The sequence below is a fragment of the Diaporthe amygdali genome (assembly GCF_026229845.1).
Source record: "Diaporthe amygdali strain CAA958 chromosome Unknown NODE_5_length_1802954_cov_64_987939, whole genome shotgun sequence".
Classification (NCBI taxonomy): domain Eukaryota; kingdom Fungi; phylum Ascomycota; class Sordariomycetes; order Diaporthales; family Diaporthaceae; genus Diaporthe; species Diaporthe amygdali.
In genome coordinates this window covers 79,829-98,010 of record NW_026517025.1, presented here as the reverse complement: position 1 = coordinate 98,010, position 18,182 = coordinate 79,829, and the positions used below count along the sequence as shown (strand labels likewise).

The 18,182-nt window shown below is 54.2% G+C and overlaps 6 protein-coding genes across 6 annotated transcripts; 3 read left to right on the top strand and 3 right to left on the bottom strand.

Annotated features, from left to right (window-relative positions):
- Positions 1-694: 694 nt before the first annotated feature.
- On the bottom strand, positions 695-2,672 carry J7T55_015168 (uncharacterized protein; the record flags this gene model as incomplete). Its single annotated transcript, XM_053139378.1, has 5 exons — positions 695-1,174; positions 1,398-1,924; positions 1,978-2,181; positions 2,255-2,310; positions 2,371-2,672. 5 exons carry the CDS (start codon positions 2,670-2,672, stop codon positions 695-697), a joined length of 1,569 nt encoding a protein of 522 aa, XP_052996898.1.
- Positions 2,673-3,697: 1,025 nt separating this feature from the next.
- J7T55_015167 (ubiquinone oxidoreductase subunit) lies at positions 3,698-4,436 on the bottom strand (the record flags this gene model as incomplete). Its single annotated transcript, XM_053139377.1, has 3 exons — positions 3,698-3,748; positions 3,817-4,128; positions 4,263-4,436. 3 exons carry the CDS (start codon positions 4,434-4,436, stop codon positions 3,698-3,700), a joined length of 537 nt encoding a protein of 178 aa, XP_052996897.1.
- An 812-nt stretch (positions 4,437-5,248) lies between these two features.
- On the top strand, positions 5,249-10,474 carry J7T55_015166 (uncharacterized protein; the record flags this gene model as incomplete). Its single annotated transcript, XM_053139376.1, has 1 exon — positions 5,249-10,474. One exon carries the CDS (start codon positions 5,249-5,251, stop codon positions 10,472-10,474), a length of 5,226 nt encoding a protein of 1,741 aa, XP_052996896.1.
- Positions 10,475-11,801: 1,327 nt separating this feature from the next.
- On the top strand, positions 11,802-13,937 carry J7T55_015165 (uncharacterized protein; the record flags this gene model as incomplete). The annotated part of the gene is made up of 1 exon (XM_053139375.1): positions 11,802-13,937. One exon carries the CDS (start codon positions 11,802-11,804, stop codon positions 13,935-13,937), a length of 2,136 nt encoding a protein of 711 aa, XP_052996895.1.
- Positions 13,938-13,993: 56 nt separating this feature from the next.
- Positions 13,994-15,466, bottom strand: J7T55_015164 (FAD dependent oxidoreductase superfamily protein; the record flags this gene model as incomplete). The annotated part of the gene is made up of 1 exon (XM_053139374.1): positions 13,994-15,466. The coding sequence occupies one exon, from the start codon at positions 15,464-15,466 to the stop codon at positions 13,994-13,996; it is 1,473 nt and encodes a 490-aa protein (XP_052996894.1).
- Positions 15,467-16,013: 547 nt separating this feature from the next.
- J7T55_015163 (major facilitator superfamily transporter) lies at positions 16,014-17,845 on the top strand (the record flags this gene model as incomplete). Its single annotated transcript, XM_053139373.1, has 4 exons — positions 16,014-16,596; positions 16,654-17,505; positions 17,563-17,653; positions 17,716-17,845. The coding sequence occupies 4 exons, from the start codon at positions 16,014-16,016 to the stop codon at positions 17,843-17,845; spliced, it is 1,656 nt and encodes a 551-aa protein (XP_052996893.1).
- Positions 17,846-18,182: the final 337 nt, after the last annotated feature.

The window sequence follows — 18,182 nt, the reverse complement described above, 5'->3', positions numbered from 1 at the left end:
CTCAACAAGCATTCATCTCAATGTCCGTGTGGATCTAGGCTGTGGAATATTACGATTAACGCACCGCAGACCGGTCTGCGCGTCACGGCTGGGCCTGTTTCGATGACCAAATCTATCTGCTTCCTTTTCTTCTGGTCATTTAGATGCACTTGCGCAATAAGTGAGTAGCTTATGCGAGGTCTTGTCAATCTACGAAGTAATTTCAATATCCGTTGAGACGGAATCTGTGGAGACACAACGAGCAATCAGTGACACTTGGACAACAACCGATGATTCATGCGAGAAGGTTTGTGTGATCGTTGATGGTGGTACCATTATTATTTCACAAAAGTTTCCCAATTGAAACGACTAAGCCTTTCGTTGTCATTTTTGTGGTTTTAAAATGTAGCCATCGCCAGGATTGATGTTGAACCTCCTATCATGTTGATTCCCTCAAGTATGCAGTGGGGACAGTTTGAATAAGACCATTGCATGAATGAAGGGATGTCAAAAAGACGGCCGATATACTGAGTTCCCGGACACGCTCCACCCTGGGTAATAAATGTATGACCTCTTCGATCCTCCAAAAAGTGTCACCGCAGGGGGTACACAACCTCTCCTACAACCAGTCCGCTGACAGTGAAATATTCAATGGCTAGGTCTGTTTCAATCTGCAGCAGACCATCATTATGATGTTACATATGTAATCCCCCAATCACTTCTCAGCTTCGTCATGGGGTTCTACATCCAAGTGGAAGGTAGTGGCAACCCTCATCCTGGGACTGGGTCGACGGGGCTCGTCCTCTTCGTCGATGGCTTTAGCGCTAGCGGGGGTAAAGTTGCGGCTGCGCTTGGTACCTTTCTCACTGCCACTGCCGGGCGTGGTACCAAACGCAGCGACTCCAGCGTAGGTCTGATTTGGTGACGCCGTATTTGTGATGTCTCTGCCAAACTCGCCGGCGGAGGCACGACGGCTGAAGCTGGGGCCGGAACAGGAACCAGATGAATCTGCACGGTCATTGCCAATGACACCAAAAGCGGTGTTCGTTGTCGAAAACTTGCGAATTTGTGCTTCGATGGATGGGGAGGGGTTGGTGGAAGGAGAACCAGCTGAGCTGGCATTGTTCAAATGTCGATTTTCTTTGCGAGATTTGACCTCAGATGCTGGCAATTGAATTTGGTGTGGCGGGACGCACTGTTGCGCGGGAGGAAGAGGGTGTGGCTGATTCAGCAGGGAATGAGTGAGCGAATGCGCAAACTCGCTAGTGGCTGAATTCGGGATGTTGCAAGTAAATTGGCCTGGTGACATTGTTAGATAAGGAGAAGGTGCGGTTTCACGGGGAGCAATGGGCATGTGTCAACAGACCGGAACCAGTATGATCTGCACCTATGAGAGCAGTCGGGGTGTTGGTAGGTACTTTGAGAATATCCATTTGGGTATCCTCGTCCAAACTGGGACCAGACAGGTGCATCTGGTCCGCTGTGGTGCCATGACGGACTGCAGAAGACAGATAGTCGGGCATGTTGGACATGATTGGCTCGTTGCCTGACTTGTTGCAACTTTGGACGATAGTGCTGGGCCAGATGATACTGGCATCCGATTGAGGCTGTTGGTGGCTGAGGCCCAACGAGTTGATCCATTCCTGATAGGCAGCCTCGTTGAAAGGATCCAAGAAACTCGAGGCAGAGGACGTAGAATTTTTTTGTAACATCGAGCGACCTGAAGGGAAAGCGTCAAGGTTGACAGCCGCGCTGGAAGGGTCAGTCAAGGCCGTTGATATGGTTGGCATGCCCTGGCCAGCAAGAGGCCTGCGGCGTGGCGAGTGCAGGTGGGAATCTGCACCATCATCAGGATAGAAGGTTGGGACTGGGACGGCCGGGTTGTTCTGAGGCCGTCGCCACATCTGTGGATTGGGCCAAGCGATGCCGTTGTTCTCGAGAATCTCTATACGTGATGTTAGTAAGACCCGGGGGCCCGGAGGCTGAGGCTGGGCTCACCGAGGGGCGCGTGCTGAAAGGCGAAGGCTACAACATTCTTGACACGTTCGATTGGATTTGAGGGCGAATCCCTGGGAAAGCCCTCGCTGACGAGAACCTTGATCCGCCCAAGGTCATCACTGGGATTCCAATGGTTCTGGAAGAGTAACTCGCGACGAAAGGACGGGAACTTCAACTGCTCGAGCTCACCCTGCTTCGTCATCTCTGGTGGCACAGGGAGTCAGCTCATTGCCCAGGCGTCTGATCGATTGTCGGGGAAAGAGAGTCTGTGGCTCACGACAAGTGCTGGCGATCAGATGCGGCCAGGCACCGAACGGCTGGAGCATCGTTGACCTGTGAGGGAGTTGTTCAGCGTGATGGATAGAAAGTGAAGGCGGGTTAGGCAGGTCTCACGCTACCATGCGGCCATCGATGAAGATGCGGGCCTCGAAAGTGACCAGTTCCGGATGTTTGCTGTAGTTTTGGGTGTACTGGCTGGGCTTGGGTCTGCCCCAGCAGTGTATCGAGATGTGGAAAGGGGCGCCGGGCTGCAGTCCGGGAACGAAGCAAGTCATGACAGGCACACCGAAGGTGGTACGGCTGTGAGAGAAGTCGGCGTCAGGAACAACATGGCAGTTGACCTTGAACTCCTTCAGAGGCACTCGATCATCTCGGCCTGAAGGGAAGAGCAGCACGTCCCAGTCGTCGTAGCGCATCCTGTGTTGAGGCTGAAGGGTGAGAGAGCAAGAAAGGCGAGGCGGGAGGAAATTCACAATATCGCATGGAGAGGGCAGAACATGCGGCAGAAGGAGGACTGAGAGGAGCAGAGAAGATGGAGGAGGAAGAGGACGAGGACATGGAATGACCTGCGGGCAGAGAGATAGAGCGAGAAGAAGAACAGAGAACGGATGATACTATGGGATGGGTGAAGCTGATCAGAAGAGGATGAGGATCGAGGATCAGCAACAGAAGAGGAGGTGCCGGCCGAGTCCAAGACAGTACCTCGAGCCTTCCTCAGAGAGACGAAAACACCGTGATAGAGAGCACCTGCCGTCCTAGACCCCAAGCCTGTCGTTGCTCCCTTCCCAGTATACGATTCGCTTGGCAATCCATTCCTAGGTACCTAAGTCCCTGGGCATCTCGCTCCTGTGCTGTAGGCCTAGAAATGGCTGAGCTGCTATTGAAGGAAACAACGGCTGTGCTATTGGATCTCGGTCTCGGCCATGTCTATGTATCGCAGGGCACGTTCGATCCATCTAGAACACTCGTCGTGGGCGTGGACAGCAGGCACAGCCAGGCGGCGCCAACTTGCTGGAGCAGTAGCGGTGGCCGATCGATGATGATGCCGCGTTGCGTTGGACAATGGGCTTGAGGAGAGAGAAGCATCGAGCATTCCCTATCTCAATATCTAGATACCTAGGCAGGTAGTTAGGTAGAAGTGCCTGCTCTCATCTTGGGGGTTTGGCGCGATCACGGCGACACAACACTGGCCCTGACCAGACCAGAGACCAAGCCCAACGCCACTCCTTCTCGAGCTTCGACATTATATTCAGGTCCAGGCTTCGCGGTCGCTGTTCGTTAGCGCCTGCGTCCATAAGAGCTTCTCTGGGCTGCATTCAAAGCCTGGAGACCACAGACCACCGCCCAATAAGGCCTTCACCGAGTATAGAGATCACAGTCTTGTTGTTCGAATCTAGGCCATTCCAATTTGTTGGTCGTTATCTACAAGTACAAGGCCCATTTAGTCTAGCTCCTCCACCTGGAATGGCTCTGGGTCCTCTGCTGCTCTAGCCTATGTGCCCAAGATTAGCCAAGACTCGTCATGACGGAGTCAATCCTGCTGGTTGCCGTTGAACTTACCCTCGTTGCACCCGCACCGCCAAGCTCTCGCTCCAGTCCGCCTTCAAATTCGCGCGGGAACGAGGGTCGGTCGGGGTATGTCGCCTTGACCGCGTAGCAGACGCTCAGGAAGGTGGCGATGAAGGCAGCGATCTGGACGAGGCCCTTGCGGGGGCTGACCCAGGTGTACTCGTGCGGGGAGAAGATGCCCATCTGGTCGTAGTCCTCGTGGCAGGGCTCGCCGTAGTTCCTGCGCTCCTGCTTGTCCCACCAGTCGCCGTAGGGGTCTCGGAATTGCCGCTTGACCGGGGCGGGCTGAACATAGCCTCCGTTCTGCGAGAGTGCGCATACCAATCGTTAGCAACTCTGATCTGCTGTGCTCCGAGGAACTGCCGCCTGCGCGCGTCCCGTCTCCTCCCTCGCGTGCCCAGTCATTGGGGTCTGTCTGTTCTTTAGACTCAACGCACCATATTTGGGTCCTCGGCTTCGCTAAGGTTGGGGTAGGCGGGATATCGCTCGTCGAGGTTCTCATTGTACTGAGGGAGGAAGGTCCGTTGCTGGACAATGGGGAGCCGCCGGGCCGCGAGGGCAGCCGTTGCTGACCGCAACGGCGAGGCCTTCGCGATTCGGTGGGAAAGCATCTGGAGGTTGATCAGCTGGGAGACTCTCACTATATGAGAGGGGGGACCTACCTTATTGCTGTCCAAAGGAGAGACAGTCTGCGGGTCCAATTGGTGAGTCCACAATGTGGTTCCTCTTGCCGCGATACCGATGCAGACTTGAGAGTGGATAGGTTGATTGCGATGCTGCTTGGTGATGCTGCAGTTCAACGACGGGTGGTGTGTGCCTGAGGCAGGCATGGCCCGTGCGCGGGGTCTCTGTGGTGGACTAGTCCAGTCTGCTTGGTCTGCTGGATCCAAGCAGGTACCTCGGCATACTATAACGTGCGGTGAGATACATAGCCAAGGTCCTCAGATGCTATGGTGTCGGAGAGCTCTGCAGGGAGCTGACAGCTCCCTAGCCCATAGCCCTGTCCCTCCATTCCTTACCTTGGCATGCTAGGTACTGCCCCATGTCATGACGAGGAGAGCCAGAAGGCCCCTGGCTGCTCTGCCAGTCTGCTTGGAAACAGTACCCAGGTACCTTCCAGCGTACACCTGCACGGTCCAGTGAGGCGCCAGATCGAAATCTGACTGACTCTTCCCGTTTTAGCGCAGGCGACAGGACTCACGCATCTCAAGGTTTTCCAATCTTTTGCCTGACAACAAGACCAACACACCCTTTTCAAGCCCCCCAGCACCGCACAATGCTCCAAACATGTGCAAACTCGACATGCGAATAGTCTGAAATCCCGTAAACCTACAGACCTGTTTTTTGGCCTGTCAAATGCCCGCTCTGCCGAGAACCCGACCCCGTTCCCCTTCCGACCCGCCCTCCCCCCGCGTCGCTCGCTATGACGGAGTCCAGCGCGTCGACTGCTGCTGCTGCCTCTGCCTCTGCCTCGTCGTCCAAGATTCCTCACCCAGACTCGACCGCCACCCCTTTACCCATTCCCGGTCCCGGCGACAGTGGCAGCGACGCCGACCCCGACGTCCCTCGCCCATCAGCCGATGACCCAAGGCCATCGAGGTCTCCTCTCCGTCCCTCCCCCATCGTAACTGAGAACCTCAACAACAATACGCCAGCCGCCGCCCAAGATGACGATGCCTTGTCATCAGCAGACTCTCCCTTGTCCGCCCTGTCAACGCCGCCTGAGTCGCCAACCGATGACTTCTTCTCGTCCTCTACGCCTGCGCCCGCGACCAATGGGCATGTCAACGGTCATCTCGGGAATGGGCTGACCAATGGTCACGCCCGCGCGCCAGAGACGCCAGAGGATGACAGACCAGCGAAGCGACGCAGAGTCCGCGACTCGACACCTCCCCCGCCCGGGTCCAAGACGCGTAAGATTGTCGAGTCGCCGCCCTGGAAAAAGTTCGAGGCCGACGGTCCAACAACAATCATCGAAGGTGGCAAGCGGAAATCCGGTCGCCTTAATACGGTCCCACTGGAACAGCTGAATAGTGACAAGAGGATTACAAGAAAGTCATACTCCCAGCATAGTCCACCGTCTAAGAACAGGCACGGCATCACCAATGGCCAGGCTGCATCGAATCAGGCTGCCCGACTGCGCGCTGCCTCGGCTAGCAAATCTCTGACATCCAGATCCAGCGCGGCCGCAAAGCCTGCGGCGCGAAAGTCGCTAGGTCACGAGTCGAGGTCTACCCCTAGGACACGCAGACCCTCACCACCCCCTACGCAGCCAAGCCGGTCATCAACACGGACGCGCCGACCGTCGAGAAGCGGCTGGGACAGCCTGGACAATGACCTCTCTGCTGCCCAGCCTACGAGAACGACGCCACGGATCAAGCTTCGAGTTAACCGGCTCCCTCTCACCGAACTGCCACTCGTACATCCCGGGCGTGTCAAGAAGAGGAGGGTTGCTTCGAACCTCGAGGAATACTTCAACACTGCCGATGACATACCTGTAATGGATGGTGGACAGTTGGTGCCTGATGATGAGCCCATATTCACAGACGAACTGGCCGTGGCCGAGGCCAAAACCATTGTGCGTATTGAAGATGAAGCTCAACCCGGCGGCCTTCTCGGCAAAGATTGCGCAATATATGAGCCCGAACCTGCCGAGGAACCGCCGCGACAATATGCGCACTACGATCATCTCGTCAAAGCAGCCCAGAACCTTCGTAAGTGGATGGTTCGGGAGCAGAGGGAGCATCGAGACAAGGCCAAAAAGCTCGCCGAGGCTTGTCAGGTAGTGTGGAGGTCTCGACAGCCCAAGTCCCACGAAGAGATCGAAAGGGAAGCGCGGGAAATGTGGATAGGACGATACAGAAATGTCATGAAAGCCATGTTTGGCACGTGGGAGAATGTGAGGATCGAGGTCAACCGGCGGCGCCTGGAAGAATGGGAGGCCGCGGAGCAAAGGCGCGTCAAGGCGGCGCTGCAGGAAGCTGTTTCTCGCTCAGAGCAGCAACTTCTCGCCCGACAAGCACAATTCGACTCGGACATAAGCGATGATGGGCTCCTAGACGAGGACGATGAAATCATGGACTCGGACTCAGACGACAGCCGCACTTCGGACGATGATGATGCATCCGCGAATGGGCCAAGTGACGAGGACAACATGTCCTCGGAGGAGGAGGATGACGACCGTAAGTCGGCTGCATCGGATGAGGGCTTGACGCAGGAGCAGCTCCGAGAGAAGTACGCAAACTTGCCCGACATTGAAAAGGGAGATCTACCAAATGGCAGCCGAGACACATCGATGGCAGTAGCCCACGACGCCGACGATGAAACAAGTGACGAGTCCGTCGACATGGATGACGACATGGGCTCTTCTGATGAGGACAGCACCGAGAGCGGCTCGGGTAACGATGGGGATGACAGTGAGGGTGAAGATGATCGGCCGGCTGGGCTCCTGGGTCTGTTCTTTGGCCAGAAAGAACTGAAGAAACTCGAGCAAGACCCAGTCGAGGATGCGGATGACGACGCCAATCGAGACGATCTGCAGGAAGCTGGCGCTGAGGGCGCCGGTTCACTCACCGAAGAGCAACCGGCGAATGCGCCAACTGCAGACGACACGGCAATGCTTGAGCTCAATGGTACTTTGGAGGCAAACGCGACATCCGACACGGACCAAAAGATGAACGAGGCCCCCAAAGTACTTTCATCTCCGTCCTCTGCTGAAATCGCTAAGCCAGCAGCGCTGGAGGCAACAAACAACCTCCAGCCTCCGAAAGAGACTGTGCAGACGACTCCCGAGGTTGATGCAATAACCAACCCCGTCAGTCCCGATCGAAGCCAGTCACCTCGCACGTCGGATACCAAACCTTCTGAAATCGACACCGCAACATCTTTCGAGCGTATGAGTGGGCCACTCGAAGCGAGCAGAAGCCGATCTGGTTCCCCGCCACCCACGGCGCCACGGACAGAGGTACCATTCCTCCTGCGTGGCACGCTCCGTGAGTATCAACACTATGGACTGGACTGGTTATCTGGCCTCTATGCAAACAATACCAATGGCATTCTCGCCGATGAAATGGGCTTGGGAAAGACCATCCAGACAATTGCGCTGCTGGCACACCTAGCGTGCACCCATGAAGTATGGGGCCCGCACCTGGTGATTGTGCCGACGAGTGTGATGCTGAACTGGGAAATGGAATTCAAGAAATGGTGCCCCGGCTTCAAAATTCTGACTTATTACGGAACTCAAGAAGAACGAAAGAGGAAGCGCCAAGGCTGGACCAATGACGATGTCTGGAACGTGTGCATTACGTCTTATCAGATCGTCCTCCAGGACAATCAGGTGTTCAGGCGCCGAAGGTGGCACTACATGATTCTGGACGAAGCTCACAACATCAAGAATTTCCGGTCACAGAGGTGGCAAACGCTGCTTGGCTTCAACACCCACTCACGTCTTCTGCTCACAGGAACGCCCCTGCAGAATAACCTGACCGAGCTCTGGTCCCTTCTGTTCTTCTTGATGCCCTCCGCGAACGGTGTTGGCGGCTTCGCGGACCTCAAGGAATTTCATGACTGGTTTGCGAGGCCAGAGTCCCAGATCCTCGAACACGGCCGTGAACAGATGGACGAGGAGGCTCGTGCCATCATCTCGAAACTCCATAAGGTCCTCCGGCCATACCTGCTGCGGCGGTTGAAGGCCGACGTGGAGAAGCAGATGCCTGCCAAGATTGAGCATGTCGAGTTTTGCCGCCTGTCCAAACGACAAAGGGAACTCTATGATGGCTTTCTTGCCCGCTCTGAGACCCGAGACACACTGTCATCTGGCAACTATCTCTCTATCATCAACTGTCTAATGCAGCTGCGCAAAGTCTGCAATCATCCAGACCTGTTTGTCGATCGCCCTATCATGACGTCCTTCCGCATGGAAAGGTCTGTTGCGGCCGACTACGAGGTGACTGAGTCCTTGGTGCGCAAGAAACTGCTAGCGGTAACGCCTATGAGCACCGTCAGCCTTGGCTTCCTGAACCTCGTCCCGGCGCAACATGAAGAGATATCCAACACGGTGGCAGAACGTGTGAATCAGCTAAGTTCCCACAGGGCCCTCATGGATTTGCGTGAAACACAGCGGGTCAGGTCGCAGGCGTCACACCATACTCTCGATCCCTCTAGTGTGAAGTCAACGATTGGATTTCTGGACAGTGCTGCCCGTTGGGGTCGTTTCGAAGAACTACAGCACTGCGTCTACCTCAATGCCTTGCGTAGACAACAGCGGCCTATATACGGGAAGAGACTGCGCGAGTTTCTCACAATCGGCGCGGACAAGCGGCCGTACAAACCTCGACCAAGAGTCCCCAAATTGGTCATGAGTTGGTTTGAAGAGGACTCATTCCTCCTGCGGACGATGATACCCACCCTAGACCAACGCGCGGAGTCTATGGAACGCACCATATCGAAGTTTGCCTGCGTCACCCCCGCCGTAGTCACGAGGGACATGGAGCCATTTTTGCTCGGTTGGAAGGGCGTCCAGGAGTTCGGTGAAGCCGATATGCGATTGTCAGCACCTGTTAGACGCCTACCCTTCATCCCTCCTGAGCGGCCCATAGACCCCTGGCATGAGTCCCGCATGCGCCTCTCGATCCAATTTCCCGACAAGCGACTCCTGCAATACGACTGCGGCAAGCTACAAGCTCTCGACAAGCTCCTTCGCAAGCTCCAGGCTGGTGGCCATCGCGCCTTGATCTTTACTCAAATGACCAAAGTCCTCGACATCCTGGAACAATTCCTCAATATCCATGGCCACAAGTACCTCCGCCTGGACGGTTCTACAAAGGTCGAACAGCGCCAGATCCTATGCGACCGTTTCAATGTTGACAACCGCATTCTTTGCTTCATCTTGTCGACACGATCAGGCGGTCTAGGCCTTAACCTCACTGGAGCCGACACAGTCATATTCTACGACCAGGACTGGAACCCCGCCATGGACAAGCAGTGCCAAGACAGATGCCATCGCATCGGGCAGACGCGCGACGTGCACATCTATCGCCTTGTCAGCGAGCACACCATTGAGGCCAACATCTTGCGCAAGGCTAGCCAGAAGCAGATGCTCGACGATGTTGTGATCCAGGAGGGCGCATTCACGACAGATTACTTCAACAACCGCCAAGGCGAGTTGTCGGTTCAAGAGGTTGCAGGCGGCTTGATGGGCGAGCATGACGCCGCTGCTAATGCCGCGATGGACCTTGTCTTGGGCGGCGTGGACAAGACTGACACGCGGACTGCCACGAAAGCACTCGAGCAAGCAGAGGACGCTGAGGATGTAGTCGCAGCGAGGGCCGCCGAAAAAGAAATTCAGCAGGATGATGCTGACTTCTCCGAGGCGAAGCCTGGCTCTGGAGCTGCGAGCACGCAGCAAGGCACCCCGCGGGAAGGATCAGCTGCGCCGGGGCGGTCAGGTCTGGGACTAGTCGTCGAATCTGCCGACACGCCCGTTGCCGAGGAGACCGAGCCCGAGTACAACGCTTTCGGCGAAAAGCTACACAATATAGATGACTACATGTTGGCGGCGATGGCTAAGCAACTCGAGGGAACACCCCTAGAGTTGCCGAAGGATAAGAAGAAGGGGAAGAAGAAAGGCCGGGATACAAGGAGGCGCTAACCGAAGGCGCACTCGGGCATCATATAGAGATGATGTATAGATGTGCCTCTGGGTGGTTCATCACAGCAGCAGTGACGAACAACGGAGTAGCAGTGTGTTCTAGTCGTATATTAATTCCTCCGAATGGTTGGCGGGCGGTGTTCTGGGTTCATTCCATGGGTTGGGGAGTACAGGATGGGCATGGGCTTGTTTTGCATTGCGGTCATTAAATGCACAATGTACGATTGAGGATGCGATGATAAAAATATGGCTAAAAAGAGGCATTCTGATTTTCCCTGCTCACTCAATTAAGATTCAGGCCGGGGGGCAACGACGGGAAAAGGGAGAGTGTTCTGTTGGCGCTCGGTCGATGAGAATGGCGACTCGTTCGGGAAGGCTGATGCCTCTAGCATTACACAGGTGCAAGGAAGAAGAAAACCAAATTGGCAAAGCATTCAGATTACGCTTCCTAGTGTTTGTAAAGACGTCCACCACTCTTCCACGCCGTAATCGAGGACTTGACCACCTGTTTCACTTTGAACAGCTCTCTTCGCAGTCACAGATTTTCCGAAGCGAGGTACCAACAACCGTCGTTACACACTTCCCTATTAGCCCTGATCTGTCTTTAATCCCAACGAGATGGTGCCTCCTACGATCTTCGATCAGTTTCGGCCCACGCGCAAACTCAAAAGTACAATGCGTTGTCCAAGCTTGAATCTTACATCCAGAGAGAAGGATCATACGCTACTTCTTCAAATAATGTTGATATTGGAAACCCGACAAACACAATGTCCTGTTAACTTCGCTCCAGCACAATGTTATAAAAGGAATGCTGAAGCCACTTTAAGCAAAGAGGTAGGCAATTTCTCGGTTCAGTCTAGACTGTTTCCACATGTGCTATAAACAGAGTCTGAGTGCCATTCAGTTATGTCGGATAGCTCAAGGCCACATGCAAAACAGTAAATTACCACCTCGCCATGCGTCCGCCAATGCTGCAGCCAAGATCTTACGCCCCAAGGGATTCCAGCTTGGGCGGGCAGAGTGCTCGAGTGCCGATGCGTGCTAAGGGAGCTGATCCGGAAGCCAAGGCGTTAAGATTAGAACAGGCCTTACCCGCTCGTACGGCCCAGTCCCTTGGCGTCACCCCGGTGAGATGTAGAACTTGGCGATGACGGATGGATCCTTAGCAATGGACTTCAAGCTGTAATTAAAAGGGCGACAGAGCCTTAAGGGCTGTGTATGTGAAAGGGGCCCTCTCTCATCTGTCACAGCTGCAGCGCAACAAGGTATCTCCAAGTCTTAATCACAAGAGCTCTACCTCTCTCACCACATCCCGATCAAGCTCCCCATGGCTGAGGGCGAGGTACAGCCGCTCACAGAATCGGAAATCAACAGCTTCCTCGACGACCTGGACCACAACAGCGATGGCTTCATCGACTACGCCGAAGTAGAGCAGAAGCTTGATGCCGTGTACGACGAGCTCGTCCAAGGCAAACCGCAGGCCCACCACCGCCTACACCGGCACAACGAGCACAGCACCAAGCAGGATCAAGATCGCCATGCGTTCCTCCGCAGTATCATCGGCTCCGATGCGCAACGCATCTCGCGGTCCGACTTTGCGGCCCGGGTGCGGGAGCTACGCATTCCGTCGATGGAACAGGACAGCGAGGCCGACGCCTCTCAAAAGGCATACATGCGTTCGCTGGGTGTGTGGCGGCGACTAAGGTCGTATTGGGCAGTTCACGGGCCCGAAATCGCTTTCCTGTGCCTGGTCGTCTCTATGCAGATCGCCTTTGGTGTGTGGCAATGCGTCAAGTACGCTACAACACCGCAGTATCAAGCCGCGTTTGGATGGGGGGTGGTTCTTGCAAAGACCTGTGCGGGTGCTCTGTATCCGACGTTTTTCTTTGTGATTTTAAGTATGTCGCGGTACTTTTCCACGTTTCTCCGCAAGTGGTACTATGTCAGCAGATTCATCAATTGGGACCTGGGGCAGAGTTTTCACATCAAAATGTCTTGTATTGCGTTAGCACTGGCAACCCTGCATGCGATTGGCCATCTGACGGGGAGTTTCGTCTGGGGAAGCAGGCAGAGTAACGAGGACATAGTTGCAGCGCTCCTGGGCCCAGATGCTGTCCCACGACCATACGCAAGATATGCGAGATCTCTGCCCGGTTGGACAGGCATCGTGGCCCTGGGCCTGTTCTATCTTCTGGCGCTGCTGAGCATGCCTGTGGTCAGGAAGTGGAATTATGAGGTGTTTCAGCTCGGACATCTCCTCATGTTTCCTATAATTGGATTGATGATGGCGCATGGGACGGCTGCGCTTCTGCAGTGGCCAATGTTTGGATACTGGCTTGCATTCCCAACCCTCCTGGTGCTCATTGAACGAACTACTCGGTTCGCCGTTGGCTTCCATCGAATTCCAGCCACTTTGACTGTTCTCGACGGCGAGACTGTCGAGGTAAGGGCCACCATTCCGAGCGAGCGGCTTTGGAAGTACCATGCTGGCCAATACGTCTTTCTGCAGGTGCCGCAGCTGGGAACTTTCCAGTGGCATCCCTTCACGGTCTCGATATGTGTGGGAAAGGAGATGCGGCTTCACATCAAGACAGACGGCAACTGGACTGGGAAGCTTCGGGAACTGGCCGGACCAACCGGCAAAGCTGAGATCAAGATCGGTATCAATGGCCCATTTGGAGCTCCAGCTCAGCGCTTCTATGATTTCACTCACACGATTGTTGTTGGGGCTGGTATTGGGGTCACGCCTTTTTCTGGCATCCTTGCCGACCTTCAGGCCAAAGATGATGCCGCTCATGGCCACCCAGACCATCAAGATATGCACAAGAACGAAAAAGAGACCCCAGAGAAAACCACTCACACAGATGCTGATCCAGCCGCGCGACCTCCTCTCCAGCACCAGGTGGATTCGAGCCAGACTACTCAATCTTTAGAGAACCCCAGCTTGGCAGACGACTACCGCCGTGTTGACTTCCATTGGATGGTTCGCGATCGAAATCATCTTCTGTGGCTTTCCGACCTATTGAACGAGGTCAGCCGCAGCCAAAAATGGCACGCAAAGCACGACAGCGCTCATCACCTCGACATTAGAATCTCCACACACGTCACGCAGAAGCGTAAGAACATCTCTACCCATGTCTATCGATGGCTCCTGGAGATGCACCGTACACCTGAGCATCCCGAGAGCCCGCTCACGGGGCTGATCAACCCGTCATCGTTCGGTCGACCGGACTTCGCCAACATCCTCGATGCACACTACGAGGAGATGCTGAAGTACAAAGCAGAACTGAATAAAAAGGACTCAAAACGTTGGAGCGACGAAGAATTCAAGGTTGGTGTGTTCTTCTGCGGAACACCTATTGTAGGTGAAATGTTGGCAGACCGATGTCGACTACTGAGCGCAAGGGGACGTAACGATTCAAGCAAGATTGAGTATCACTTCATGATGGAGGTTTTCGGATAGAGTGTAGACTTGGGATCTATTTTGCCAGTCGGATATCATGGAAAATTGGGTGCGATTCAGAAAACGGACTCGATCGAGCCCTGGGACAGTCGCTGCAGCCGCTCTTCCGTAACGTCAAAGCACTCCGGTAATCCGGTATCAGACCAGTTGGCACCGTGAATAATCTTGACTACAGCAGGGGCGCAGTTGAAAATTCGTGCCATTCCTAGTTCTGTATTAGTGTGACTGGCACTGACAAAGATGCTGAGAGTAGTCTTACCATGTCCGTTGAAGCCCGCACAGACGTACTGCCCTGGAAGACCATTCAAACTGCCCACAAACGGAACTGAGTCTGTCGTCATACCTAGAACGCCAGTCCATGTATGCTGAGCTCCCTCACCGTGTCTGAGTCTTCCATTCTCACACGAGGGGAAACATTTCTCAAAGTTTGCAACAATGTCTTGCTTGATCTCCTCGATGAACGTGGTGTCATCTGGCTTTGCCATGCCCTCGACTGTCTCCTGACTGAGATTTGGGCTTTTTCTCGAGGCTCCCAGGATGAGAATTCCGTCGGCTTTGCGCTGCATCACGGAGTAGAAGTTGTGGAGGCTATACCGCAATGACATCGTGCTGGCTAACATCTTCTTCCCCGACAAAGCCATTGGTGGGACGAATGAAAGTGCCTGCGCTCTCGTCGGTGTCACGTATGGTGCCACCTGAGCGATGAGATGGCCGGCGAACCCGTTGGTGCAGTGGACTACTGTTTCTGCCGTTATGATGCCTTTGGGAGTCTCGATGTCCCACCGTGCCTCCACATCTGAGCTCTTGGAAACCTTCAGAGCCGGACATTGCGTGAAGAAAATTGCGCCTTTGGCAATGCTCTGGCTCAACAGCCACTGGGCAAGCTTTGCAGGATGACTGGACCCAGCAGGCCACTCATATGCGCTAACGGTCTCCTTTATGCCTGTCCTTCTTGAGGCCTCCTCCCCCTCGTAGACCTTCACATGGCTCAGGTCCCCACCGGCCTCCTGGTACTCTTTGAAGCTCCTAGCGTTGAACTCGGCAAACTCGGGGGTAAGACACACGTCGAGCGTTGTTGCAAGATTGAAGTCACAAGGGACATCATGCTTGTTCACAAATGCGTCAATCTTGTGGAGAACATCTCTCTCGTTTGCGATTATCTTAAGTGCTTGTTCTGTGCCGTGTATCCGTTGGTAAACTTGGAATCCACGAAAGGCATCGGGCCGAACGTGCCCTGCATTGCGTGAAGAGGCCCCAGAGGCAGCTTCTCGGGCTTCCAGAATCACGACATCGCTCCCGGACACACCAGCTGAGTGAATAAGTTCGAAAGCGGTCAGAGCTCCAGAGATTCCGGAGCCGATGACAAGGTACTTTGCAGTTGGAGGGAGGGAGCTCTCAGAGTTGGCCAGGAGATCTGGAAATGAGCGGGTAGTCTGTTGCCAGAAAGACAGACATGGGTTGTCGACGGGCAGACCATTGATGAGGCCAGTCGAAGCTGGCAACTTGGGATTGGCTGCCGCATCAGACATGGTGAAGCTAGGTAAATAATGTAGTCAAGACACGGGGAGATCCGTGACACAGGCGCTTAATTTATGTATCAGCCAATCCCTAAAGACACTCATAATTCCACGTAAAATCACACACGAACCTGCTCATGAAGACCCCAGAAACAATTTGGTGGGCCATTTGGAGGCTCAAAGGCATCATAGATCGTCAACATCTGCCAAAAAGAAGGAAACGATGCAATGTGCTGTCCGAGTGTCGGAGTGTCCACTCACTGGAAAGAAAACGACGTCGGACAATTTGCCGGGAATAGATCCGGTTGCTTTATCTGCTCCGGCGACGATCTAGCCCCGTGACTTGGCTATCTTGCCCGGGCAAGGCCGCATGCCACTAAGCCAAGAGCGATTACGTGCCCGTTTCTAGGTGCGAGTCATCCGCAGGGACCCTCAGCTAGCTCTGCTCACTGCAACTGTAAAGTACAACGTAGCCGCAAGCCGATGCCTGGCCGTCAACAAACTGTTCCGGGTGCTGTGGGTGATGTTACACTGCAGTGCTAGGGGACGGGATGTCACAATGTCATATAACGAACGGCCCCGAGCCGATGCCAGCAGTTCCCGTGACCACATTGACACCCAAGAAACCCAACCCCTCCTAGACAACGCTCGAGAATCGGAAGACATCGACGAGCCCGCAAATTCAAGGACAACCAGCGCTATGGGCTTTAAGGCCCTCATCGGCCGCACCGCGTTCTTTCGCCACCATGAGGAGCGAAGTCCTCTCGAACGGGATCTTGTCCGGCGGCTTGACATCTTCCTGATGACTTTTGGCTGTATCTCTCAGGTTATCAAGTATCTTGACCAGACAAATATCAGCTCCGCCTACGTCTCGGGCATGAAGGAAGACCTTGGTCTTTATGGAAATGAGCTCAACTATTTCACCACCTGGTTTAGCGTCTCCTATTGTATCATGCTGATCCCTTCGCAAGTCATCATGACCTGGGTTCGGCCGAGTTGGTGGCTGCCGGGCTTGGAGATCGGATGGGGCATCATCACAGGATTGATAGCGCTATGCCATAATGCAAATCAGGTATATGTGTTGCGCGTTTTCCTGGGGCTGTTTGAGAGCAGCGCCTGGCCTGGCATGATGACCCTGTTTAGTAAGTGCCCTTTCGAACGTTTTAGAAGCTACACATGCACGTGCTGATCAGGATCAGTGTATTGGTACACGCCTACTGAGCTGGCCAAGCGTATGGGCTTCTACCACTCCTGCCAGTCTATTGGCTCTATGATGAGTGGTGCCCTGCAGACGGCTGTTCTCAACACGCTTGACGGACACCATGGAATCGCGGGCTGGCGATGGCTATTCATAATCAATGCCATTATGACCGTCGCTGTTGGCCTTGCTGGGTTCTTCATGCTGCCTGACTATCCTTCTCGCCCAAACCCCCGTGCTTTCTGGTTCACGGCAGAACACAGCCAAATGGCCCAGGAGCGTCTCGAGCGGCACGGCCGGGCCGGAGTCAAGAAAATCACTTGGGCCGCAGCCAAACGAACAGCGTCCATGTGGATCGCCTACTTCATTCCGGTGCTCTATATTGGAACTGTTTTGGCGCAGTATGGGATCAATTACTTCAACCTGTTCTTGAAGTCACTGCGGAATCCAGACGGCTCTCGCACGTGGTCGACCTCGCAAGTGAACTCGATACCTATTGCCGGAGGCGCCATAAATGTGGCGTTCGTATGGATCTGGGCAATCACATCCGATATTTTTCAAACCAGATGGACGCTGCTAGTTGCGCAGGCGGTTATTGGCCTCGTCGTTTCGATCACGATGAGTATCTGGACGCAACATCCAAACACTACCCCGCTATCGGCCGCGTATGCGAGCTATTTTATCCTCTACATGTGCCAGGGAACGGCGCCGCTGATTTTCTCATGGTTGGCGGATATTTTACCACAAGACCCCGAGGCGAGGACCTTGGTCGTTGGATACGCAATTGCAGGGGTGTACTCAATCATTGCGTGGTCTCAAGTACTTGTCTGGCCTGCTAGTGAAGCGCCGCACTGTAGGTCTATGCTCTATAAAGAGTCATCATGGCATTTGGCTGACCAATTATCACCAGATAAATACGCTTGGCAGGTTTCAGTAGCAATGTGGGTGCTTGTGGCCACAATGGTCGTACTTTTGAGGATCATAGATCTGAGATATCTACTGTAAGTTGATAAATCTGGGGTTCCACGGCTAATCTATTATCACTAACGTGATGTTTCCTCAGACCGAAGCGTTCGATCGCTACCACTCCTACAATCGATGCCGCAAAGGTGGATGGCGAGGAGACCGTAGATATAGACGCAAGCGGTAAACAGGTAAAGTCGAAGACGACAGATGTTGAAACAGTGGTCTGAACGCAAAAGATTGTCGTGAGCAGTTGCTGGTTGATGGACTGAAGCGGATATTTTGATGTTGTGTCTCAGCGAATCAAATCAAACACACTGATTGACAACCTTGGAGTGCTCCACGTACAATTCCTTGATTTTTCAACGATTGCCCTGCATCTGATCACTTTCCAGCTGGTGGATTGACCCATGGAAGTTTACTAGGCGCGGTGGACGGCAAAACGGCTGGTGCATCTTCGAGCTGGGTCTCACTGTATATGCGAGACTGGAAGTTTTGTGGGTCATCCACGGCATAAGAAACTCCTGCAAGGACAGCAATCCAGAGACACCAATATAGAACTGGACG